We start from the raw sequence: 26,934 nt of genomic DNA on the forward strand, positions 1-26,934 counted from the left end.
GCTCTGCTTTGGTGCCTTCTCCCACCGTCTGCTGTTTACAAGGGACAGAGTGATCCCACAGGGGCCACTGTGAGTTTTCACCCTCTGACCCTGGTCCTCACCCTCCAAGAGTGACCAGGTGAGAGACTTCTATCCTAGCTCAGGTAGGAGGGGCCGAGGTCCAAATAATAATAATAGTAACAACAACAACAATAATGACAGCAGCTAACATTTATTAAGGACTTACTTCAAGCCATGTACTATGCTAAGCATTTTACATACATTGTTATTTCATCTATATGCCAACTGTGGGTCCAGTCCTGTGGCCGAGCAGTTAAGTTCACGTGCTCTGCTTCAGCGGCCCAGGGTTCACTGGTTTGGATCCTGGGCACGGACACGGCATCACTCATCAGGCTGTGTTGAGGTGGCGTCCCACATAGCAGAGCCAGAAGGACCCACAACTAGAATATACAACTATGTACTGGGGGGCTTTGGGGAGAAGAAGAAGAAGAAAGAAAATTGTCAACAGATGTTAGCTCAGGTGCCAATCTTAAAAAAAAAAAATTTTTTTTAAATGCCAACTGTATGAGGTAGAAACTATTAACAAGCCCACTTCTTGGACTCCTGAAAATAAGGCCCGGAGAGATGATTTTCTCAAGGCTACACTGCTAGGAAGTAGCAGAGACAGAGTGCAAACACGGGACTTTCTGAATCCAGAGGGTAGCGGCCTTACGAAGGGGTGAGGGGAGCAGGTAGAGGGATGTTGTCTCTAGGCTGAGGAGAGGAACCAGAGTCAGCATTAACTGGGCGTTAATTAGATTGGGTGATGTCAAGGATGAGCTCCTGGTCTCTGGTTTGGGTGCTAAGGGTGTCATGCTATTGTTAGTGGGTTTTAGGAATGCAGTGGCCCTCATGAGGATGTGACAGGCTCTGGCCTTGGTGCATGGGTAGGAGCTTAAGGGGCAGTGGTGGGATGGGGAAGGGGGGCAGCCCTCAGCGGGAAGAACAGCCTGAGCCGGGGCCTCACGTGGGACTTAATGCGAGAACCCTGAGAGTGGTCAGAAGGAACCGCCGTGTCCACTGGAGACAGTGAGGCGATTTGGGGAGGTGGAGCTAGGACATGAGGGGTGCCTGATGCCCAGGGGAGTTGAGACTTGCCCAGAATACAGGACATGCAGACTTGTCACTTCTACTGAGCAAGGCATCATGATGCTGTTCTGGACCAGACAAGGATGCTCGTGGGGAGAGCCGTGGGGCGCACAGCCAGCAGACCATAGAGACAAGATGGTTTCAAGGGAGATTTCTGCGTACAGGGTGACACTCGGGGCCACAGAGGGAAACAGTGTGATTTTGGTCTGTGTGACCAGAGCCTGTGCTTGAAGAGGGAGCATGTCCTGGGGTCCCAGGACAGAGGGAAGTAGTGTCTCTGAGGAGCTTGGCACCAGCCCAGATGGGTCATTACTTATTCACTTGTCTGGCGCCTCTTTTATACCAGGAATTGTGTCTCATTCACTATAGCCCAGCACGTAACACAGTTCTGTTTTCTTAAATCCACGCCTCTCCGGCCCCATGAACAGTCAGTGCTGGGGCAGTGAATGTGCTCAGTGCCACAGCCCACCCATGTGATGGCACCAGCGGGAGTCCCAGAAGGACCTTGGGCTTCCCCACACAATCTCTGGGTGGGTTCAGACTTCCCAGGTCACTAATGTTGCCCCACAGCGTGCTGGGCCCAGGATACTCCGGCATGACCAGGTAGGACCTAGAGTGCCCCTGAGGCAGAGGCAGCAGCCAGGAGCCCAGGTGGAGTGAAGATGGGGAACGCTCCTAAGCTCAGAGACAGGCTGCTGTTGTTGGCTCATGAGAGGCCCCTGGAGGGAAGAATGACCCTTTCATCCTCTCAGCTCCTATTTCCGGATCTAATTGCTCTCCGCCTCATTCCCCTCCTCCCCCTCTTCCGTGAGGCCGTGCCAGAGCTCAGAGCAAGTGTTAATGGTAAGACATTATTTCTATACAATGGGGTTATTGTTTTTATCAAGTTTTATTAAGATATAATTGACATAATTGTGTAAGTGTAAGGTATACAATGTGATGATTTGATACACAGATTTATTGCAAAATAGCTCCCACAATAAGGATGATTACCACCTCTGTCAACTCACAGAATTACCTTTTTTTAATGTGTGTGTGGTGAGAACCTTTAAGATCTACTCTCTTAGTAACTGTCAAGTATACAGTACAGTATTATTAACTGTAGTCACCATGCTGTGCATTAGATCTCCAGAACTTCTTCATCTTATAACTGGAAGTTTGTACCCTTGGACCAGTATCTCCCCATTTTCTCCACCCCCCAGCCCCTGTCAACCACCATTCTACTCTCTGTTTCTATGAGTTTTGCTTTTTGGATCCTACATATAAGTGAGATCATACAGTATTTGTTTTTCTCTGTCTGACTTATTTCACTTTTCATAGTGCCTTCAATGTCCATCCACGTTGTTGCAAATGTCAGGATTTCCTTCTTTTTTATGGCTGAATAATATTCCATTGTGTATGTGTATATGTACACATTTTCTTTATCGATTCATGTGTTGATGGACACTTCTGTGTTTCCGTGTCTTGGCTGTTGTGAATAATGCTGCAATGAACACGGGAGTACAGATGTGTCTTCAGGATACTGTTTTCATTTCCTTCAGATAAATACCCAGAGGTGAGATGGCCGCATCATATGGTAGTTCTATTTGTAATTTTTTGAGGAACCTCCAAACTGTTTTCCATAATGGCTGCACCAATTTACATTCTCACTAACAGTGAACAAAGGTTCCCTTTTCTCCACAGCCTCACCAACACTTGTTATCTCTTGTCTTTTTGATAGAAGCTGTTGTAACAGTTGTGAGGTGATATTTCATTGTGGTTTTGATTTGCATTTCCCTGATGATTAGTTATTTTGAGCATCTTTTCATGTACCCATTGGCCTATTGTATATCTTCTTTGGAAAAATGTCTATTCAGGTCCAATTTTTTAATTGGATTATTTGGTTTTTTGCTATTGTGTTGTCGGAGTTCCTTATATATCTTGGTTATTAGCCCATTATCATATAGATAGTTTGTCAATATTTTCTCCCATTCCATAGGTTATCTTTTCATTTTGTTGATTGTTTCTTTGGCTGTAGAGAAGCTTTTTAGTTTGATGTAGTCCCATTTGTTTATTTTTGCTTTTGTTGCTTGTGCTTTTGGTGTCATATCCAAAAAATCATTGCCAAGACCAATGTCATGAAGCTTTTCCCCTATGTTTTCTTCTAGGAGTTTTAAAGTTTCAGGTCTTACATTTATGTCTTTAATCCATTTTGAATTAATTTTTGTGTATGGTGTAAGATAGGGTCCAATTTCATCATTTTGCATGTGATTATCCAGTTTCCCCACCATTTGCTGAAAAGACTGTCCTTTCCCCCAGTGGGGTAATTCTGAGTAACTAGGCGATCAGACATATAGGAGAGTGAAGGCAACATTCAGAGCCTCTGAGGATGGGAAGGCTCTGCTCTGATTGCTTTGTTGAGAATCAGCTGCTGCAATAAAGGATGTGGGGACCTAGGATGGATCGTAATGGGGGAGAAGGCAAGGTGGTGCTTCCATAGCTGGAAGGCTTCTTTGGCCTTGGGAACCATTGAAGGAAGACAGAGGCTAACATAGGGGCAATGCACACGATACCAGGAAGAGCTAGCAGTCCTTTGGGACCGTGTGTGTGTGTGTGTGTGTGTGTGTGTGTATCTGCGGGGAGGGGCTTCTCAGTCCAGCTTAGCACTAGTTTTTCTGGGATGCAGAACCATTGTGAAGAGAAGGTGTGGCCAACTTCACTTGAAGCCACTCTTCTGCATCTCTAAAACAGGCTGTGTTGGTGAGGACAAGCCAGGACCGCCCCAGCCAGAGTCTAATGGTGGGCGGGGTTCTTACAAATAACCCAAAAGAACATCCAGGCTCTAGGATCTTCGTAAGTCATGGATGTTCAGAGGTAAAGCACTGGCCCCAGAGCCACTTGCTTTAGATGCTACCTCTGAAAGCTACTTTTATTCATCCCTTCCCCCAACCCTGGGGCGGACCAGGTCCCACTGGGCCTGCTGGTTGTCCAGGATATGGTGAAGCTAGTACCTTGTGCATCAATCCTGCATGGTCGTGGCACTCAGCCTCATCAGACATTACTGAAGCGATGTTTACCTTTCTCTTCTGTGTGAAGAGTTTAGGAGCATTAGAGAATGGGACTGAAGCTTTTCTGATCTCAAGTGTGATGCACCCACGTCTGGGAGTCTCAGGAGTAAAGTTTCCTTATGGGGATCCAGACCCCAGAAACCAGTTGTATGCATGGCATGGGGTTAGGATAACAGTGTCTTTGTCCCTTAATGGCTGCTGGAAGGCCACCCCTCTATGTGGTGCTCACAGAGGAAATGGAAAAACAGCATCCTGTGGGAACTTCAGAGTGAAGGAGGAAAGAGATAAGATCCCCAGGGGTTCACCAGGGCAGAGTCTGTGTAGTCACATGCCTGTTGTCCCCGCCATAGTCAGAGAAGGCCAGGCGCCTCTTGTGTTTTTGTCTTGCCGTCAGCAGGAGCCTGGGAGAGCCCACCAAGGGAGGGCAGTGTGAGGACTTCCAAGGAGGGTTATAGCCACAATTAAAGTAATATTTGGTGCAGAGGCCCAGATGAAGACAGGTAGCCCTCCGAGTTAAGAGCAGGGCGGGTCTCCATCACTGGGATCCAGAACCTAGTATTTTGGGTCAAACCTTCCTAAAATAGGGCCAGATATGGCATGAGATCAGTCCTCTGCTGTCCTCATCACTGCCCTTAGCCTTTCTCTACAGCCCACAGGACAGAACGCAGAGGACAGGGGGCAGGCAGCAAGAGGAGCCTGGCCGGCTGTCTCCAGGAGGCAAGAGGGAGGTCTGGGCCACTAGGGCAAAGTGTCGTCTCTGACCAGCCTAGGACACAGGGCCAAGTTCTTTCCCTGAGGGTATAAGTAGAAAAGCTGAGTGATCCTTGGTCTCTGCACAGAGAGGCTGAGGAACAGGTATAGCAGGACTATCCAGGGAGGGGATTGCGACTCAGACAATCAGGTCAGGATGTCACAGGCATTAAAGGCCAGAGTGCCGAGAGGCTGGAGAAAGGGGCTTCTCTGGAAGTCTTTAAAGCCATCTGGGCCTCCAGGAATCTTCCAGTGTGTTCTGTGGAGATAATCGCAGGCTTATAGCTTGGCAGACTGGGCGGATGTCACACCACACAGCAAGGGGGAGAGAAAGAGAGGCGATGAGCTCCATCTGGCAGCGTTGAGACTAAGGTGACTGACCCGGGGATGCTCCAGAAGGCAGCTGTCCCTCTAAACCTCTCCTCCTGCTTGGAGCGGAGTTGGGGCCAGAGACAGGGATTCGGAGCCAGTGGCAGAGAGGGGGCCATAGAAGCTGTGAGAGTGGACAAGATCACCTGGAGCAGGTGGACACTGAGGAGAGGAAGTAGGATGGACAGAGCTAGCGTGTGAGGAGCAGCCAGGGCGAGGGACTCAGCAAAGATTTCAGGAGGAGATCGCAGCTGAGCTGTGGGTGGGGGACGCGACGTTCAACAGGATCGAAAGGCCCAGAGCAGTCAAGAGCACGGGACAGCGTCCACGGACTTCCCAATTAGGCCATCAGAAAATGTTATGTTAAAAAAGGCAATCAGAAGTAGAAGTAGTGGAAAGAAAAATGAATTTTTTTTTATAGCTTTGGAATGATTATTAAGAGTCTATCAGCAGAGGTCACAAAGTCCCTCACTGCAGAAAGATGATAGGGGAAACCACTGCACTTGACTTCTGTGTACAACTGCAGGACAAGCAGAGACAAACAGCTGGCTGCTGGTTTTGCTCCCACAAGTGGAAGTTAAGGGAAGCTGTTTGGATCATAAAAGTTATGGCTGGGGGAAAAAGTGCTAAACTGTATCTTAAAATTTTTTTTTTTGCTTTTGTTATTGCCCTCAAAACCTTATTGCATATGTATCATCTTGCAATAGTTTAGTAATATTGGTTTTTTTGAACAGGCATTAGCTTTACCATAATTTTTTTTAAAAGGGGGCCTTGGGAACAGATTGTGGTCATGGTTACACAACTCGAGAAGTTTACTGAAAATTGCATTGAATTATGTACTTAATGTTGTTGGTAAAGTACCTGTGCAGGTTAATTACAATGGTACAACCATTCCAGTGGATAGAAATGTAGGCCAATATTTGGAAATCAACTGTACTTGTTTGTGACATGTGCAGTTAAATGAAAAAACTACTGCTTCTCTAAACAAAAAAGGTCATCCTTTTTTGCATGTGGATCAATAGCCTTCAGATTTTTTTGCTTGTGAAACATCTTACAACATTTATGTTCCCTACAAATTTTTATCAAAAGTTTAAATAACCTTGGATTAGACAATGGTTTCTCAGATATACGAGAAACACAAGCTAGAAAGAAAAAATAGATAAATTGGATTGCATCAAAATTAAAAACCTTTGTGCTTCAAAGGACACCATCAAGAAAGTGAAAAGATGACGTACAGAATCGGAGGAAATATTTGCAAATCATGCACCCAGTAAAGGACTTGCATCCAGAATTTGTGAAGAACTCTTACAACTCAACAATAAATAGACAAATACTCCAATTTAAAAATGAGCATATTAGGGGCTGACCCAGTGGCACAGCAGTTAAGTGCACACGTTCCGCTTTGGCGGCCCGGGGTTCACCAGTTCGGATCCCGGGTGCAGACATGGCACTGCTCAGAAAGCCATCCTGTGGTAGGCGTCCCACATATAAAGTAGAGGAAGATGGGCACAGATGTTAGCTCAGGGCCAGTCTTCCTCAGCAAAAAGAGGAGGATTGGCAGCAGATGTTAGCTCAGGGCTAATCTTCCTCAAAAAAAATTTTTTTTAAAAAGAGCATATTAGTCAAGTTTCTCCAGAGAAACAGAACCCAATAGGATATGTGTGTGTGTGCGTATAATGAAAGTGAGATGTGTTTTAAGGAATTGGCTCATGTGATTATGGAGGCTGGCAAGTCCAAAATCTGCAGGGTAGGCTGGCAGGCTGGAGACCCAGGGAGGAGCCAATGTTCTGGTTCAAATTTGAAGACCATCTTCTGGCAGAATTCCTTCTTGCTTGGGGGAGGTCAGCCTTTGTTCTTTTAAGCTCTTCAACTGATTAGATGAGGCCCACTCAAATTATAGAGGGCCATCTGCTTTACTCAAAGTCCACCAATTTAAATGTCAATCTCATCTAAAAAATACCCTCACAGACACCTCTGGAATCATGTTTAACCAAATATCTGGACACCTTGACCCGGCCAAGTTGACACATAAAATTAACACCCCAATAGACAAAACGTTTGAATAGACATTTCTCCAAAGAAGACAGACAAATGTCAATAAATGCATGAAAAGATGCCCTATATCATTAGCCACCTGGGAAATGCAAATCAAAACCACAATGAGATACCACTTCACATCCACTCAGATGGCTGTACTCAAAAAGATGGACAATAAGGGGCCGGCCCGGTTGCACAGTGGTTAAGTGCACATGTTCTGCTTCAGCAGCCTGTGATTCGCCGGTTCGGATCCCAGCTGCGGACATGGCACTACTTGGCCAGCCATGCTGTGGAAGGCGTCCCACATATAAAGTAGAGGAAGATGGGCATGGATGTGAGCTCAAGGCCAGTCTTCCTCTGCAAAAAGAGGAGGATTGGCAGCAGATGTTAGCTCAGGGCTAATCTTCCTCAAAGGAAAAAAAATTGAAAAAATAAAAAGATGGACAATAACAAGTGTTGACAAGCCATAGAGAAACTGGAACCCTCATACACTGCTGGTGGTAATACAAAATGGTGCAGCCACTTTGGAAAACAGTTTGGCGGTCCCTCAATAGGTTAAACATAGAGTTACTGTATGACCCAGCAATTCCACTCCTCAGGATATGCTTAAGAGAAATGAAAACATGTCCACAAAAAAAACTTGTACATGAATATTTGTAGCAGCATAATTCATAATAGCCAGAAAGTGGAAACAACCCAGGTATCCATCAACTAATGAATAGATAAACAAAATAGAGTATTAACCTACATTGGAATATTATTCAGCTATGAAAAGGATACATTCTTCAACTTGGATGAACCTTGAAAACATTATGCTTAGTGAAAAAAGCCAAATACCAGAGATCACATATTGAATGATTGCATTTATATGAAACATCCAGGATAGGCAAATTCAAGAGAAAGTGGTCATCCGTGGTCTGGGGGAGTGGGTAATAGGGAGTGACTGCTAATAGGGGTGGGGTTTCTTTTTGGGATGATAAAACTGTTCTGGAATTAGATAGCAGTGATGGATGCACAAGTCTGAGTTTACTGAAAACACTAAATTGTACACTTTAAAAGGGTGAACTTTATGGTATGTAAATTACCTCTTAATAAAGTATTACTTTAAAAAGTGTAAATAATTGCAAAAGATACACTTTCTGGCATATTATAAATATTCACATTTTCAAAGAAAACTGTTCCATAACTTTTTTCAGATTTATTCAGTGGACTCTTAAATACTGTAGCAATTTGATGCCTTTTTCAACTATCTTAAAAAATGGAAGAACTAACTCTTCTGTAACATTAGAAATTTTACATTGCTCCTTTTTCTCTTTGAGCTTGTATTTCCATTTCACTTTTCAGAAGAGTTTTGTACTAATGTATTGTTTCTCTATGCTTGGCAAGTCTTTTATTGGTCATTTATGATACTTCTCTACAAAAAATAAATATATATGACATGAGATTTAATTTTTTAAAAATTTTCCTGGAACCATAAGTCTCTAGATAATAACTTCCTTTTTATTCTGAACTAATTTATGAATGCAATGTTTAGTCACATGTAAGGAAAACAACATAAATACATTACAATTGACAAATAATTATAAAGCAAAAAAAAAAGTAAAATGGAAATGCGTCTATTGATGATGTGAATGGGGCTTTTTTTTATTGTTAGAAGTTAAACCTGGTATCCATGGGTGAAAATGACATATTCCAGAATGCAGCAGGAATCGGTGTCAATTGTCTTCCCATCTTTCATTTTGTAGATGAACCCCGAGCAACCTCGCTCACCTACATACGCAGATGGAAATGGAAGCTGCTTTATTATAACAATGCCAATCAATTCTTTGAACTCTTTCTGAAACGCTTGCCAAAAATTATATAGTGATCTAGCATGAAAAATCATTTTTAATCATATATCAGCTGACACTTGATTAGATCCTCCTTCAATTTTGTTGAAAGCAAAGAATTGGAAACCACTCAACCTAGAAAAAATGTATCTTCCCCATTCATTAATGTCACTCACTCTCTCAACATTGATACCAATACTTCAACTTGTCCTTTCCTTTAGCCCACAGGAGGTTTTAGAATTCCAAGGCAGTGAAATCTTACAGTGCAATGTAATATTCGGGACAAGTGAGAGGCACGGTTTTACTTCTGTAATAAAGAGAAGAAGGGCTATTCTGAAAAGAGACCCCACTTGAAGCCTCAACTGCTGGCTCGTTTCCAGGCAGAGCAGCTCTGGGGAAGATTAAATATTATGTTAAGCATCTGAAAACTGATACTCTTAAAGCTATCCATCCCCATGCACCCCTTGGAAAGTCTTTATGTACATATGCTGTCGTCTGAAGACCAATGATGTAAATGCTACCCTTTGAAGGAGACTGAATGTGAAAAATGGAGGTGGAAGGAATAGTAGCAAGAGGGGATAGCCAGGTGGAAAGAAGGTCATTTTTTTTTTTTGAGGAAGGTTAGCCCTGAGCTAACATCTGCTGCCAATCCTCCTCTTTTTGCTGAGGAGGACTGGCCCTGAGCTAACATCGTGCCCATCATCCTCTACTTTATATGTGGGATTCCTGCCACAGCATGGCCTGATGAGCAGTGCCTAGGTCCACACCCGGGATCTGAACCAGCAAACTCAGGGCCACTGGAGTGGAACACGTGAACTTAACCAACCACCGCACCACTGGGCCGGCCCCAAGAAGGTCATTTTTAGTGATCTTTTGCTGCATAAGAAATTATTCCAAAACTTAGAGCCTTGAAACAATAGATCTTTATTGTCTTGCATGGTTTCTGAAGGTCAAGAATCTGAAAGCAGTTCATCTGGGCGATTCTGGCACAAGGCCTCTTATGAGACGTGGTGACCGTTTCCCTTGATCCTCCCGATGAAACTCATGCCTGTAGCAAACGTTGCCAACTCTCGGCTCACCTGCCCGCCAGTCTCAGCTCACCTGTGCCTTTGTGTGTTTTTCTTGCTTTTCCAGCAACTGTGTGTCAGCTCTGGCCAGGACTAGTTAGTGAATTTATTTGCCGTGAAATAGGTTACAACCACAACTTCTTCAAGATCTAAGCCTTCTTTCAAGTTTATCCTTCCTTAAGTAACTTCCCTCAGCTTTAGGATATCTTTTAGAGTTCTCTTCCTAATTTTATAGTCACTCTATCATCACAGCTTAATACTTCTTTGTAATAAACCGTCTTCCTCCAATGTTACGTCTTCAGTTCTCGGCAGAATTGTAGATGCCAATCTTCTTTCCTAACCTCTGGTTTACTATCCTGCATGGAAGTTGAGGATTGAAATTTTAATTTTCAGATTCTGAGGAGGAATTTTCTTGGGAATAAGGTATGTTATTTTATAGAAAACGCCATTTTGTTACACTGAAAAAGGCACAGCATTGTCATGTAGAAATTCTTAGGAAGTTTGTCATAATTAATATATAATAAAAATGAATAATTAATACTTCCAGCTATATGCAGTCTACAGGAGACACACTTTAGGTTCAAAGATATAAGTAGATGAGACAAAAAGGATGGGAAAAGATGTATCATGTAAACAACAATTGCGAGAAAGCTGGAGTGGCTATACTGACATTAGAAACAATAGACTTTAAAACAAAAAATGTTATTAGAGAGGAAGAGGGACATTTTATAATCATAAAAGGGTGAATCCATGAGGAATATATAACAGTTACAAATGTATATGCACCTAACAACAGAGCATCAAAATACATGAAGCAAAAACTGACATAAATGAAGGGAGAAATAGACAACTCATCAATAACAGTTGGAGACGTCAATACTCTATTTTTCAACAAAGAATAGAACCACTAAGAAGATTGACAAGGAAATAGAAGACGAATAATGCTGTAAACCAACTGCACTTTACAGACATCTGTAGAACACTCCATTCAACAACAGCAGAATGCACATCCTTCTCAAGGCGTAGGAAACATTCCCCAGGATGGAGAAAATGCTAGGCCATGAAACAAACCTCGATACATTTAAAAGGGTAGAAATAATACAAAATGTGTTCTTTAACCACAAAGGAATGCAATTAGAAATCAATATCAGAAAGAAATTTGGGAAACTCACAAATATGTGAAAATTAAACAACACACTCCCAAATAACCAATGGACCAAAGAATAAATCAAAAGGGAAATTAGGAAATACTTTGAGATGAATGAAAATGAAGATAAAGCTTACCAAAACCTGTGGGATGCAGTGAAAGTAGTGCTTAGAGGGAAATTTATTGCTGTCAATGCCTATATTTGAAAAGAAGAAATCTTAAATCAATAACCTAATCTTTTACCTTAAGACACTGAAAAAAGAAGAGCAAACTAAGCAAAGCAAGCAGAAGGGAGGAAATAATAAAGATTAGAGCAGAAATTAATGAAAAAGAGAATAGGAAAACAATAGAGACAAATCAAAGAAACCCAAAGCTACTTCTTTAAAGTGATCAGCAAAATTGATAGACCTTTAGTTAGATGACCAAGAAAGAGAAAAGATTCAAACTATTACCAACCTTACAGAAATAAAAAGGATTAAAAAGGAATACTATGAACAACTGTATTCCAATAAATTAGACAACTTAAATGAAATGGACAAACTCGTAGAAAGAAACAAACTTCCAAAACTGACTCAGGAAGAATTAGATAATCTGAATAGGCCTGTAATAAGTAAAGAGATTGAATTAGTAATAATAAAAAACTACCCACAAAGAAAATCCCAGGACCAGATGGTTTCACTGGTGAGTTCTACCAAGCATTTAAAGAATTAACCAATTTTTCATAAGCTCTTTCAAAAGATAGAAGAGAAGGGACACTTCCCAATTCATTCTATGAGGACAGTGTTACTCTGATACCCAAACCAGACAAAGACATCACAAGAAAAGAAAACTATAGGCCAATATCTCTTAGGAATATGAATGCAAAAATTCCTCAACAAAATACTAGCAAACTGAATCCAATAACATATTAAAAAATTATCCATTATAACCAAGTGGGATTCATTCTAGGAAGGCAAGTTTGGTTTAACTTCAGGGTTGGCAATAGATTTTTAGATATGATACCAAAAGCACAGGCAACAAAAGAATAAATAGATAAATTAAACTTTATCAAAATTAAAAACTTTTATGCTTCAGAGAGACCTATCAAGAATGTGAAAAGACAATCCACAAAATGCAAGAAAATATTTGCAAATCATTTATCTGATAATTTCAATTAACTCAATATAAAAATGAGCAAATGTTTGAATAGACATTTCTCTAAAAAGATATACAAATGGCCAATAAATACATGAAAAGAACCTGACATCGTTATTCATCAAGAAGATGCAGGGGCCAACCCAGTGGCGCAGTGGTTAAGTGCACACATTCCGCTTCGGCAGCCCGGGGTTCGCGGGTTCAGATCCCGGGTGCGGACATGGCACTGCTTGGCAAGCCATGCTGTGGTAGGCGTCCCACGTATAAAGTAGAGGAAGATGGGCACGGATGTTAGCTCAGGGCCGGTATTCCTCAGCAAAAAGAGGAGGATTGGCAGCAGATGTTAGCTCAGGGCTAATCTTCCTCAAAAAAAAAGAAAGAAAAAAAATGCAAATCAAAACCACAGTGAGATACTATTTCACATCCACTAGTATTACTATAATCAAAAAGTCAGATGATAAGAAGTGTTGACAAGGATGTGGAGAAATCAGAGCCTTCATACACTTCTGGTAGGAATATACAATGGGGCAACGACCTTGGAAAACAGTTTGGCAGTTCCTCAGAAAGTTAGACATAGGGTTACCATTTGACCTAGCAATCCCACTCCTAGGTATTTATTCATAAGTACCTAGTGTTCTTTATAATAGCCAAAAGATGAAAACAACCCAAATGAAATGAGAAACAATGCAAATCAACTGATGAATAGATAAACAACATATGACGTATCAATACTATGAACTATTATCCCACTCTACAAAGGGATGAAGTGCTGACACATGCTACAACATGGCTGAACCTTGAAAACATCATGCTAAGAAAGAAGCCAGTCACAAAAGAACACATATTTGATTTGATTTCATTCGCATGAAATGTCCACACAAAAAAGCAATAGAGACAGAAAGTCGATTAGTGGTTGCTTAGCGCTGGTGTAAATGAAGGACTGTAGGCAGTGATAGCTAAAGAGTGTCGGGTTTCCTTTTGAGATGGTGAAAATGTTCTAAAATTGACTATGGTGATTGTTGCACGTAAATGCAAATATACTGAAACCATTGAATTACACACTTTAAACAGGTGAATTGTACAGTATGTGAATTATGTATCAGTAAAAATATTACAAAAAATAATTAATATAACACAATGACAATCGTGTGCTAGGAAGAAAGCAGGGGCTTTGAAGTCTAACAGTTTGTGTTAAACTTAAGTCCTGCAAGAAGCAGGCACCAGACGGGATGAAATGTGCAAGAATTTCATTAGGGGAAACGCCTGTGTGAGATAAAATAGGGAGCAAGATAGGAAAGGCTGAGAGCTGTCTTGTCGTGATTCAAGTCTGACCCCAAGAGAAGGAGGAAAGGAGGAGAGGTTTGCAGGAAGCGTCCGAGACTGCCATGCCCTCTAAGAAAGGTTTGGCAAGGCTCCAGCCAAAATTTGCCATCAGAGTGGTTTTGTGTCAACCAGAAACGGATCTGCCTTAGTATCCTTGCTACACTTTGTCACTGGATGGGAGATGCCCATGGGAAGAATGTCCTCTATGCAAATATCTTGATGAGCTTCAGACTGCAGCTGAAACCCCTGGTCAGTCACGCTCACTGTAGTTGCATATCTGCCACCACATCCTTGTGGCCACCACCCAGACTAAGGTTCAAACCGCAGTTCAGTGACTTACTAACTATGTGACCTCGCACAAGATACTCTCTCTGAGTCACAGTTTCCTCCTCTGTAAGATGGAGATAACAGCAGCACCTACCATTTAGGGTTGATATGAGGACAAGACAATGTACATGAACTGCATAGCACACAGCAAGTGCGCAATAAGTAGTAGCTACTACTAACATTGCATTTACTACTACTATTACTATTTTTCTCTAGATTTTATGTACTTCCACTAAAATAGTGGTTATCATAGTCTATATATAATGAGTATTCTGTTTATTTAACATCAGATTGTGAATCTTTTTCCAAGTTATCATTAGCTCTCCCTAACCATTTTAAAGGCGGCATTATATTCTACGGAGTGTAATATCCTACTTTACTTAACCATTCCCCTAAGCAGCAGGCCTTTTCCAATGCTTTTTTGCTATTCTAAAAAATTTTATGGTGGATATTTTTATATAGAAAAAAATGTTTCCCCTGTATTTGACATTTTTCCTCAGGGAAAGCTAGATTAAAGAGTGTGCACAGCTTTAAGGCTCCTGATCCATGTTGCCAAGTCTGCTCTCCAGAGAGGCGGGGCCAGTTTACATTCCAACCAGCAGCCCATGAGAGTATGCGCTTCACTGCACCCGCACCCAGCCTTAGGTATCAGTTTTCTATTTTTAAGTAGTGGCTAACTGGAAAGGCAAAATGACATCTTATTTATTTGTTCTCTGTTACTCTCAAGGATGGACCGTTCTCTAAATGTTTTGTACAGATGATATTATGCACAAAACTAATTATTTTGTGAATTGTCCTTGCACAGTAGGTAATCTATTGAGATTAATTTTTAAAATTAGTTTATACAATTTGTTTAATAATAATTGCCTGAGACACTTCCCATTATTTTGCCTTTTGAGGTTTTTTTTTCATGTATAAGAGTAGATTGTTAGTCAAATCTATTTGTGTTTCTTTTGTAATTTCTTCTGTCTCTTTTAAGCTTGGAAAGCCCATCCTCCTGTAGAAAGCAAACCTTTCTTTACAGATAGTTCAAAGGAGAACCACAAGTGAGCTTCTCACTTTTAAAAAGTTAAGAATGGATAAAGCGCAATCTAATGACTTTCTCCTGCAATGACTGTCTCAGAAACGGAGTTTCCTTCCTCTTTTTGTCTTCTAGGCCTGGGATATCCACTACTAACTGCCCAGGAAGGCTCCTTCTTGTGCACAGGTGCTGCCCAGGTCTTCCAGACCTATGATGGAGGAGGAAGCGGGGGAGACACCCGGGCTGCACAGGTCTACTGCCCCCCATAACTTCCACTTTTATCACATGGATCTGTATGACTCTGAAGACAGACTGCAAATCTTCCCAGAAGAAAACACTCGGATGAGAAGAGAAGTTGTCCAAGCTGAAATAACCAGTGAGCCAAGAGGGGCAGTGAAAGGTAAAACTCAAAGAGACCTCGAAGAGGAAGTGGACGAACTTGTCCATTTATACGGACTTGAAGATGATCATGAACTGGGGGATGAGTTTGTTGATGAAACCACGCCCAGAATAGAGGTTTCAGAATATCCTCCTTATGGGATGACAAGGAGAGAACCAGCCAGGGAGCAGAGAGACTGGAGACTTAGTGCAGAGGCAGCTGAGACCCAGGACCTGGGCTTCGGAGGGTGGGGCTCAGCAGGCCAGTGCCAGGACTTGCGAGAAGCCTATAGGTACACACACGGCCGTGCCAGTGAGGAGTATGAATGCTACGTCATCCCAGAGGAGGAGGACGAGGAAGAAGCTGCCGACGTCTTCTGTGTCACTTGCAAAACTCCAATAAGAGCATTGGAGAAGGTTTTTGATGAACACAAAGAACATGAGGTGACCCCACTCAATAAAGCCCTGGAGAGCGCCAAGGTAAATAGGTCTCCTTGGTTCTTCTTTCTCTTGATGTTGCATTTCTATCTCAAGTATGCAGGCAGGAAATAAATCTAAAATGCCTTCTACAAAAGGGAGAGGGAAAAGATGTAACATTAACATCTTGTGAGCCTCTGTTTTTCATTTTTTTCTCCTGTAATTTTATTGAGATCATAATGGTTTATGACTGTGTAATTTCGGGTGTACATTATTATTTATCAATTTCTGAATAGACTTCATCATGCTCACCACCAGTAGTCTAATTTTTGTCATTACCAAGCATATGTGCCCCTTTGCCCCTTTTGCCCACCCCTCAACCCCCTTCCCCTCTGGTAACCAGTAATCTGTTCTCTTTATCCATGTGTTTGTTATCTTCCACATATGAGTGAAATCATGCAGTATTTGTCTTTCTCTGTCTGGCTTATTTCGGTTAAAATCATACCCTCCAGGTCCATCCATGTTGTTGCAAATGGGATGATTTTGTCTTTTTTTTATGGCTGAGTAGTATTCTACTGTATATATATACATCTTCTTTATCCATTCATCTGTAGAAGCGCACTTGGGTTGCTTCCACATGCTGGCTATTGTGGATAATGCTCCAAAGAACATAGGGGTGCATAAATCTCTTTGGATCATTGATTTCAAGATCTCTGGATAAATACTCAGTAGTGGGATAGCTGGATTGTATGGTATTGCTATTTTTAATTTTTTGAGAAATCTCCATACTGTTTTCCATAGTGGGTGTAGCAGTTTACATTCCCACCAGCAGTGTATGACCGTTTGCTTTTCTCCACATCCTCTCCAACATTTGTTGCTTTTTGTCTTGGTAATTATAGCCATTTTGACCGGTGAAAGCAATATCTCCTTGTAGTTTTGATTTGCCTTTCCCTAATAATTAGTGATGTTGAATATCTTTTCATGTGTCTGTTGTCCATCTGTATGTCTTCTCTGGAAAAATGTCTCTTCATATCTTCTGCCCATCTTTTGATCAGGTTGTTTGTTTTATTGTTGTTGAGTTGTTTGAGTTCTTTATATATTTTGGAGGTCAACCCCTTGTCTGGTAAATAATTTGCAAATATTTTCTCCCAGTTGGTAGGTTGTCTTTTCGTTTTGTTCAAGGTTTCCTTTGCTTTGCAGAAGCTCTTTAGTCTGATGTAGTCCCGTTTGTTAACTTTTTCTTTTGTTTCCCTTGCCTCAGTAGACATGGTGTTTGAAAAGATGCTACTAAGACCAATGTCAAATAGTGTACTGCCTATATTTTCTTCTAGGAGTTTTACAGTTTCAGGTCTTACATATAAGTCTTTAATCCATTTTGAGTTAATTTTTGTGTATGGTACAAGATAATAGTCTACTTTCATTCTTTTGCATGTGGCTGTCCAGTTTTCCCAACATCATTTATTGGAGAGATTTTCCTTTCTCCGTTGTATGTTTTCAGCTCCTTTGTTGAAGATTAATTGCCCCTAGATATGTGGTTTTATTTCTGGGATTTCAATTCTGTTACATTGATCTGTGTGTCTGTTTTTGTGCCAGTACCATGCTATTTTGATTACTATAACTGTGTAGTATATTTTGAAGTTAGGGCTTCTGATGCCTCCAGCTTTGTTTTTATTTCCTTAGGATTCCTTTGGCTATTCGAGATCTTTTGTTGTTCCATATAAATTTTAAGATTCTTTGTTCTATTTCCGTGAAGAATGTCATTGGGATTCTGATTGGGATTGCACTGAATCTGTAGATTGCTTTAGGAAGTTTGGACATTTTCACTATGTTGATTCTTCCACCCCATGAGCATGGAATATCTTTCCATTGTTTTATATCTTCTTCAATTTCTTTCAATAATGTCTTATAGTTTTCAGTGTTTAGGTCTTTCACCTCTTTGGTTAAGTTTATTCATAGATATTTTATTCTTGCTGCAATTGTAAATGGGATCGTATTCTTGAGTCCTCTTTCTCCTAATTTGTTTTTAGTGTATAGAAATGCAAGTGATTTTTGTACATTGATTTTGTACTGTGCAACTTTGCTGTAGTTGTTGATTATTTCTAATAGTTTTCTGTTGGATTCTTTAGGGTTTTCTATAGATAGAATCATGTCATCTGCAAACAGTGAGAGTTTCACTTCTTCCTTTCCAATCTGGACTCCTTTTATTTCTTTTTCTCACCTAATTGCTCTGGCCAAAACCTTCAGCACTATGTTGAATAAGAGTGGCAAGAGTTAGCACCCTTGTCTTGTTCCTCTTCTCAGAGGGATGCCTTTCAGTTTTTACCCATTGAGTATGATGTTGGCTGTGGGTTTCTCATATATGGCCTTTATTATGTTGAGGTACTTTCCCTCTATACCCATTTTATGGAGAGTTTTTATCATAAATGGATGTTGGATCTTGTCAAATGCTTTCTCTGCATCTATTGAAATAATCATGAGATTCTCATTCCTCATTTTGTTAATGTGGTGTATCACATTGATTGATTTGTGGATGTTGAACCATCCCTGCATCCCTGGTTTATATCCTACTTGATCATGGGGTATGATCCTTTTAATGTATTGCAGTATTTGGTTTGCCAATATTTTGTTGAGGATTTTTGCATCTATGTTCATTAGTGATATTGGCCTGTAATTTTCCTTCTTTGGATTATCCTTGTCTGGTTTTGGTATCAGAGTGATGTTGGCCTCATACAATGAGTTAGGAAGTGTTCCATCTTCTTCAATTTTTTGGAGTAGTTTGAGACAGATAGGTATTAAATCTTCTTTGAATGTTTGGTAGAATTATCCAGAGAAGCCATCTGGTCCTATACTTTTGTTTTTTGGGAGGTTTTTGATTACGGTTTCAATGTCTTTGCTTGTAATTTGTCTATTTAGAATCTCTATTTCTTCTTGATTCAGTTCTGGGAGGTTGTATGAGTCTAAGAATTTATCTATTTCTTCTAGGTTATCCAGTTTTGGGGCATATACATTTTCTGCAGGTTTAGTGCAGAAAGTTGTATTTTGGCAGTATCTGTTGTAATTTCTCCTCTTTCATTTCTAATTTTATTTATTTGAGCCTTCTCTCTTTTTTTCTTAGTGAGTCTGCCTAAGGGTTTGTCAGTTTAGTTTATTTTCTCGAAGATCCAGCTCTTAGTTTCATTAATCCTTTCTACTGTTTTTTGTCTATATTTCATTTATTTCTGCCCAGATTTTTATTGTTTCCCTCCTTCTGCTGACTTTGGGCTTTGTTCATTCTTCGTTTTCTAGTTCTATTAGGCACAGTTTAAGATTACTTATTTGGGATTTTTCTTCTTTGTTGAGGTGGGCCTGTATTGCTATGAATTTCCCTCTTATGAATGCTTTTGCCACATCTCATAGGAGCTAATATTTTGTGTTTTCATTTTTGTTTCTCTCCACATATTTTTAAAGTTCTCCTTTGATTTCTTCATTGATCCAGTAGTTGTTCAGTAGCATGTTGTTTAGTCTCCACATATTTCTGACTTTCCCATCTTTTTTTCTTGTAGTTGATTTCTAGTTTCATAACGTCATGGTTGGAGAAGATGCTTGAGATGACTTCAACCTTCTTAAATTTATCAGGCTTGCCTTGTTTCCCAACATATTGTCTATCTTTGAGAATGATCCATGTGCACTTGAGAAGAATGTGTATTCTGCTCTTTTTGGATGGAATCCTCTCTATATATCTATTAAGTCCATCTGATCGAGTGTTTTGTTTAAATCTACTATTTACTTGTTGACTTTTTGTCCAGATGATCTGTCCATTGACGTAAGTAGAGTATTGAAGTCCCCTACTGTTATTGTGTTGCTGTTAATTTCTCCCTTTGTAGGTTATTTTCTTCTTATTTTTTCTTTGTCATTGACTTTTGCCAGTTTTACTATGATATGCCTTGGAGAGGGTCTTTTAGCATTGATGTAATTAGGAGTTCTGTTAGCTTCATGTATTTGTAAATCCAGTTCCTTCCCCAGGTTGAGGAAGTCCTCAATTATTATTTCTTTGAACAAGCTCTCTGCTCCTTTCTTCCTCTCTTCTCTCTCTTGAATACTTATAATCCTTATGTTGCTTTTCCTAATTGTGTCAGATATTTCTCAAAGAATTCCTTCATTTTAAAAAAAATCTTACTTCTTGCTTCTCCTCCCCCTGTAGCGTTTCTGTATTTTTATCCTCTAAATAACTAATTCTTTCCTCTGTAACATCAGCTCTGTTTCTTTGGCATTCTAGATTAATTTTTGTTTCATTAATTGTGTTTTTCATATCCAGAATTTCTGCTTGACTTTTTTTTATGGTTTCAATCTCTTTGGTGAAGAGATTCATTTTATTCATGAGCTCATTGAAGTGTCTTTCTGTGTTCTCTTGTAACTCATTGAGTTTCTTTATGATAGCTATTTTGAATTCTCTGTCATTAGATTGTAAATTTCTGTGCCTTCAGGGTTGGTTTCTGGAGAATTGTCATTTTCCTTCTGGTCTGAATTGTTGCTGCAGTTTCTCATGGTGTTTGATGAACTAATCTTTTGTCAGGGCATTTTTGGTAATATCAGCTTGCAGATTCCACCTGCTACCACTAGGGGTAAGCAGGAGCAGAGTTTCTGGTCCCACCCAGTCTGCTGGAAGTTGTGGGGGTACTATGGGCTCTTGCACTGGCCTGGAGGGCATTCAGGTGCTGATGTGGACTGTGCTTGGTGGGTGGGGCTTCCTCTCAGGGACTGAGCCAGAGCCGCTCGTGGGGCCGAGGGTCACCGTGGGCTCCCCCACTGTTGGGAAAGTGATCACAAGTGGGCTAAGGGCTGCCACCACCTCTTCCTGCCACCTCTTCCTACAGTCACTCTGGAGCTTGCTCCCACTTCTGGGGCTCAGCGGTACTATGGGCACTCTCCTGGGCCTAGAGTGCACTTACCCAGCAAGTAGATCTGCCACACCTGTGCTTGCGGTTCTGCCAGCTGCTGTGCTTGGTGGGAGGGGCTTCCTTATGGGACCGACCTAGGGCCACTCCTTGGGGCTGCAGGGGCATGGCGGGCTCCCCCCAACCAGGAAAGTGATCATGAGCATGCTAAGGGCTGCCACCACCTCTTCCTCCAGTCACCCAGGGACGTGTTGCCACTTTCGGGCACTCACGCCAGGGTAGAAAGCATTGGTACGTGTGCACAGGGCTGCTGGGGGAGGGCAGGGAGTGCTCACCTACCTCACCACTTCCTAGAGGACCAGTCCATCCACCCTCAGGTGCATAGCTGTGTGTGTCTCTCAGGCACCTTGTTGTGCTGTGTGGGCTTCCTCCATTGGTGAATGAATGTCCATTTAGTTGTAGTTCAAAAGGGGGACAGACAAAGGGAACAGCTCACTCTGCCATGTTGCTGACGTCACTCTCTGATCCTCTGTTTGATAGGATGAAATTCACAAAAATATGTACAAATTGGAAAAGCAGATTATCGAGATGGAAAATTTTGCAAGTCACTTAGAAGAGGTTTTCATCACTGTGGAGGTAAGAGCACATGTGATAACCCCACCAGACACATGTTGCTTCCATCAGCACCTGGGTCAGCAGCTGTGTCTGGTATGAGTTGGAGAATCTATTTTCTTAGAACATGCAGCATCACTACTGCCCCTCTCCCCTCACCCCTTCCCCTGCCCACCCATGGCACCTTGGGCATGTGCCTCATCACCAATTACCTGTAGGCAATCCCTACAGAACTATAAGCTCTCAGTGGGGAGACTGTGTCTTCTGTGTCTGTATATCCCCAGTCCTACTACAAGGTAGGACTCTTTCATGGGCCAGCCTTGACAGGGCATTGTGAGACACCTATCCTGTCATTAATAAGTGTGCTTTTCCTCATCTCTTATCTATTTTCCATAAGATTAATACATCTCTGTGCCTGCCACCAAACATGTCATAGTCCCCTGGGTGTGCCTAGTAGGTATATGGTATATCACTGTAATGCTAGCTCTCAGGCTAACCCTTCAGATGAGGTAGACCAGGACGAGGACCAGGGGGCCTTCTGTCTCCCCTCTCTTTGTGTGGATGCTCTACTCCTATTAATGCAGCCTCAGAGTGTATCAACAGGAGCACCTCATAGGAATTAGCTAAGCTCCAGGCCCCTTTCCTGTGAAGCTTGCCCTCCTTTGCTCCACTCTTAAAAGGAGGAGAGCTATTGCACTCATGCCCTGTGGAAGGCACAGAGAAAGGACAAGCCCTTCCCCTTCCAAGCACAGGCTGGTGGTGGGAGGGGTCAGTCTGCAAAAGCCAGGACAGAGCTCCCTGCACTCTGCACCACCAGCTCACTCTCAGGTCAAAGTGTCTTCACCTGAGTGAGGACTCTGAGCTCTTCCTTTTACACTCAACACAGGGGAGTCATCTACTGCTTTCCCTCTCTGCTGCCATTCTAAGAAATTCTTACACACATAGTAGGTGTTCAGTAAATATCCCCTGAATGATTGATAAGAGCCTCTTCTTTGGAAGTCCCTGTTATCAGATGAGGATGACATCAGTCAGAACCCACAGAGCTCTCCTGGGCTTCCAATATAAGGAATGGGGACCAGGAGTCGATGTGCTCTAATATTTCTCATCCATTGTGCCCCAGGATTATGTATGGTCTCAACCCTCCCTCTGTCTTCTTGCCTTTTCTCATCTATTAGGTAGCACCATCTGGCCACAACCCTTATTCCCCCTCACCTTCATCTTTCTCTTAGTTGATGTGAGGATCTGTGTGATCCTGGTGTTTGTATAATCTGAGCATCAGGGAGTGGAGATGAGTATCATGTGATGTTGAGAGCTCAGGAAGGAAAGATGGGTGGGAATATCCTGGAGCAAACGTCTCCATGTTAAAGTCCGAGGTTCCTGTAGCAGGCGACTCATCTCCCTGCTCGGTTGTCATGGTGATGGGAGGTGGCTAAAGTGAAGTGGGGAGAGGAGGATGCAAAATGCTGCCAGGAGAGAAAGCAGTGCTTTTTGCTAAGATTATCCTTGAGGTTCTAGCTGGAAACTCCTGTGTCCCAGCCCCCCCAGGGTCCACCACAGCACCCTGGCAAGAGATGATAAGACAACGTGGAGGGACTAAAATAGCCACAATGTAGATACATTTTCATGCCCCAAATGACTCAGCTATGGACACACCACATGCGCTGAAGTGATGACTGAAGTGAACTGTCTTGCAGGAAAATTTTGGAAGACAAGAACAAAACTTCGAGTCACATTACAATGAGATCTTGGAAACACTTGCTCAGAAATATGAAGAAAAAATACAAGTTCTAGGGGAGAAGAAGAAAGAGAAGTTAGAAGCCTTATATGGACAACTGGTCAGCTGTGGAGAAAACCTGGACACCTGTAAAGAACTGATGGAAACCATAGAGGAGATGTGTCATGAAGAGAAGGTCGATTTCATAAAGGTCAGTAATGACGGGGAAGGACAGTGATGGCTACAGTAGGTTAGGTTGTCTCCTGTTCACCTGGAGGTTTTGGAACTGACTTTATGGTCAGCTGCCATCTGATTCCACTGGATATTCACAAGGGTGAGGTTGTCACCCCATCTTTCTGCACAGCTTCGCCATAAGTGGCTGAGCAGGCTCATTCACAGCTGACCCCTGCCCTCCACCATCGCTCAGCTAACACCAGAGTCTTTGTTCATCTGTCCTGATTACCTACGGATCTGTTCCCTCATCCTGGAACTGTGCAAAAACAGTTCGCTGAGAGCTTTCCAGCCCCTGATGGCTTCTTGGGGCGCTGGGGAGAAAATTCTCCCCAAAAACGTACCTCCAATTTCCCAGTTATGAATGCAGCAGTTATAAATCTTACTTCGTAAATTCAGACTTGTAAAAAAAAATCCATTTCTTCATTTCCTTGAAATCCAGTTAAATCAGACTCCATGTTCCCATGCAGCTGGGCTGTGGGAATTTCAATCTCTGTCAGAGGTGGGGTCCCACAGGAATACGGGGCAGTTGTGGTGTCCAGGATATGAGGGAGGAGCCTTTGGCCCGCAGAGCTTCCTGGTTGCCAAATATGGCTGCCACACTGACCAAGCCCATAGTCACCCCTCAAAGCCCAAGAGCGCCTCCTTCCTGCCCGGCTTGGGTCGAGGGACCTGTGACTGAGGCTGGAAGGCAAGTTGGCAGGCACCATTAGAGCCCTGAATGCTTAGACCTTTCGAACCAGTGGTCCCATGGTACCACTGTGTCTCAGAGACATAACCCAGAATGTGGAGAAAGCGATACGCATGAAGATGTTCTTCTCGCTGTTATTTATGATGGCAAAAAGTTGGAAAGAACCAGAATGTCCAAAAATAGAGGGAAGGTTAAGTAAACGACGGAGTTCCCACTCAATGAACACTTCTCAGAGTTTCAAATTGATGGTCCAAAGGACCATACGTAACATGGAAAGTGCTTGTATCATGTGAATGGAAACAAGCAGTGTATGGGAAAAAATGCACAGGCGTGGTAACGGGGGTTGTGTTAGGGTGTGGAATATGGCTGATTTTTGCTTCTTCCTAATTTCCAAGCTTTTAAATATGTTATTATTTTAAATATATTATTATATAGTTTGAAAAAGAAATTTATTTCCAAAATCAACTTAATCTTTTCTCCTCCTTTTTAGGATGCTGTGGCTATGGCTGACAGGTAATATTTTTGTTCTGACATGTGTTTTCTTTCACCTCTAGATATCCAAATGGACTCAGTTCCACTTGGTTATATGCTCCCAGTTTCAGCTCTTGTGTCTGCCTCTGAGGTTAAATGGCACTGGCTTTGGAAGGACGGTGTAGGGTCACAAGGACCTGCTAGTACTGAATCTCAGGGCTGGAAGGGAGCCTGTGATGAGGCCCAGCCAGCAAACTCATGGTCACATCTCCTCCACAAGCCCCTTATTTCACCAGGAGGAACCAAGATCCAGAGAGTGTCCCCAGAGCCCCCCAGCTGTGCCAGGACCCAGACTGTGCACTGCAGAGAGCATGCACGTTACAGAGTCAGACAGGAGTTCAAATCCTGCTACCCCGATGACCTTGGGCAAGTCTAATCAGTCAAGGACCCACCTTCCTTATCTACAAACAAGGATCGTTTTGTGGGAATTAAATGAGACCATGTCTGTAAAGCAAGATGGACACTCAAGCTTAATAATGTGAGGGTTAAGTGCATGGGTTTTGGCAAAAGACAGATCTGGTTTCAAAGTCTGCCTCTGCCACTTACAAATGCTGTGACTGCCAGGAAGCAGGTGCAAGAAGACCCAGAGCCCCGGTCCTGGGTCAGCAACTTGAGGGCACTTGGCCTTGTGGAGGGGAAGCTGCGGAGAGGCTGTACATCTTGGGGTGGCATCGGGGCGGGAGCTTCTGGGTCACCAGGGGTGCTGTCAGAGGCTGTGGATCTGGAGCTCATTGGCATATTACCCCCCACCGCGCTCTCTGACATGATCCCACCCCATCTTCTCCCTTTGAATGCACAAGCCAATCCCGCCCATCCCCGTTGGTGACCTCCTGGGTCAGTCACCGAAGCAGATGGCCAAAGGCGGCCAGCAGCGTGTTAAAATAAAGAAATAAAAGTTCCACAAAGAGGCTTCTTCGTTTATTGCTAGTGGCCCAGCACAATAGCTAGACCCTGAGGAAAATGCCCCTCCATTCTTGCTAGTGTGCCTTTTTATACCAACAGACTTGGAAAATTCCTGAAAACAGAAACAGACGTGGAGATCTCGGCGCAGCCTGACTTTGAAGACCAGACCTTGGACTTCTCGGACGTGGAGCAGCTGATGGGCGCCATTAACACCATCCCAGGTGCATAGCTCACCCGGGGGCTTGCTTCACAGCAACTTCCCACAGCCCCGAGCTTCGAGTTAGAAACTTTTACGGCTAAGAAAATCATAAAGATGTAGAAACAAGTACTTTTTCCCTCTGGCTCCATGTTTTTGTCTTTCTGGCTTGTAAGGGTAAGAGCAGAAGCTGACCTCCTCGGGGTAAGTGCTCCCCTCACTATTCAGGGGCTGACATCTGGCCCCAGGCAGCCTTGAACTATTTTCTGTTTGTAGCCTGCCTGGCTGCATAAACTCCTGCTCTCTTGCCTGATTTACACCAAGCAAGTAGCCTGAATTTCATGTCCTTAAATGTATTTATGTTCCTCCTGGGTAGCTGTTTTTAGCATAGCGGTCAAGAGATGGGCTTTGGAATCCTGTGGAACTAGTGACAAGCCAACCTTCACCACTTCCTAGCTGTATGACCTTAGACAACTTACCTAACCTCTCTGGCCCACTGGGTCAAGAGGAGATTTCTTTGAGCTCTGATGTCCATTGGATGGTCCTTCCTCCCTTCCTAGAAGGTGCTGCCTGAATAATCAGGCCCAGTCATTTGGAAGGAAAGGCCCTGTCGCCCGAGTCAGTGCTTGAGAAGCACCGACATTTTTCATCTCCCCGCTGTGTGCAGGTCCCACGTGGACCATCACCCTCCTGCTTGCGTCCAGACCCCTGGGCAGTTTAACAGCTCCCAGAGCCCTCCCTCTTCCTGCGTCTGCTGTGGGGCTCTCCTCCACAGGGTGTAGAAGGGTGTCTCCCACTCGGCCTGGACTTGGTCGTTCGGGGATTCAGGTTCTTTCTCTTCTTCCTCACCTTTGTCACGTGGGGTCTTCCAGCCCCTGACCAGGAAGGAAAGACTGAGTTGTGGCTAATGAACTCCTTTACGTTTAGCTGTGCTCTTACCTGGATTGAGTAATTTCAAATTTTGAAACTGAGGATGTTCTTAAAAGCCTGGGATGGAGGGAGGTGCTGCCATGGGAGAATTATGTAAGAAAAACAAGTGTTTCTCTGTTGTGTGTGGGTCTGTGTGGGGGTGAGGGGGCAGAAGAATTAACCTACAGAGAAGAAAAGAATTGGCACGGTAAATGGACTCCATAGAAGCTGGTTCTGAAAAGCACAATTTGGCCAGACCCAGTCTTCTCTCATCGTAATGAAGGAGGCGGTTGCTGGAT

The 26,934-nt window shown here is 42.7% G+C and overlaps 1 protein-coding gene across 11 annotated transcripts in view; it reads left to right on the forward strand.

Moving 5' to 3' along the window:
• Positions 1-26,934, forward strand: part of FSD2 (fibronectin type III and SPRY domain containing 2) — a 48,356-nt gene that overhangs the window by 6,008 nt on the left and 15,414 nt on the right. For 6 of the 11 annotated variants that reach the window (XM_070494483.1, XM_044760674.2, XM_044760692.2 and 3 more), the window contains 6 exons: positions 14,659-14,803; positions 15,315-16,037; positions 21,389-21,484; positions 23,155-23,385; positions 24,587-24,609; positions 25,630-25,751. In XM_070494483.1, coding sequence (XP_070350584.1) covers positions 15,390-16,037; positions 21,389-21,484; positions 23,155-23,385; positions 24,587-24,609; positions 25,630-25,751 — 1,120 coding nt within the window. In that variant the 5' untranslated portion in view covers positions 14,659-14,803; positions 15,315-15,389. The remainder of the gene's footprint in view (positions 1-14,658; positions 14,804-15,314; positions 16,038-21,388; positions 21,485-23,154; positions 23,386-24,586; positions 24,610-25,629; positions 25,752-26,934) is intronic. The other 5 variants (XM_044760673.2, XM_044760687.2, XM_044760696.2 and 2 more) reach the window with 1 other exon arrangement.

Source organism: Equus asinus, chromosome 2, assembly GCF_041296235.1.
Source record: "Equus asinus isolate D_3611 breed Donkey chromosome 2, EquAss-T2T_v2, whole genome shotgun sequence".
Lineage (NCBI taxonomy): Eukaryota > Metazoa > Chordata > Mammalia > Perissodactyla > Equidae > Equus > Equus asinus.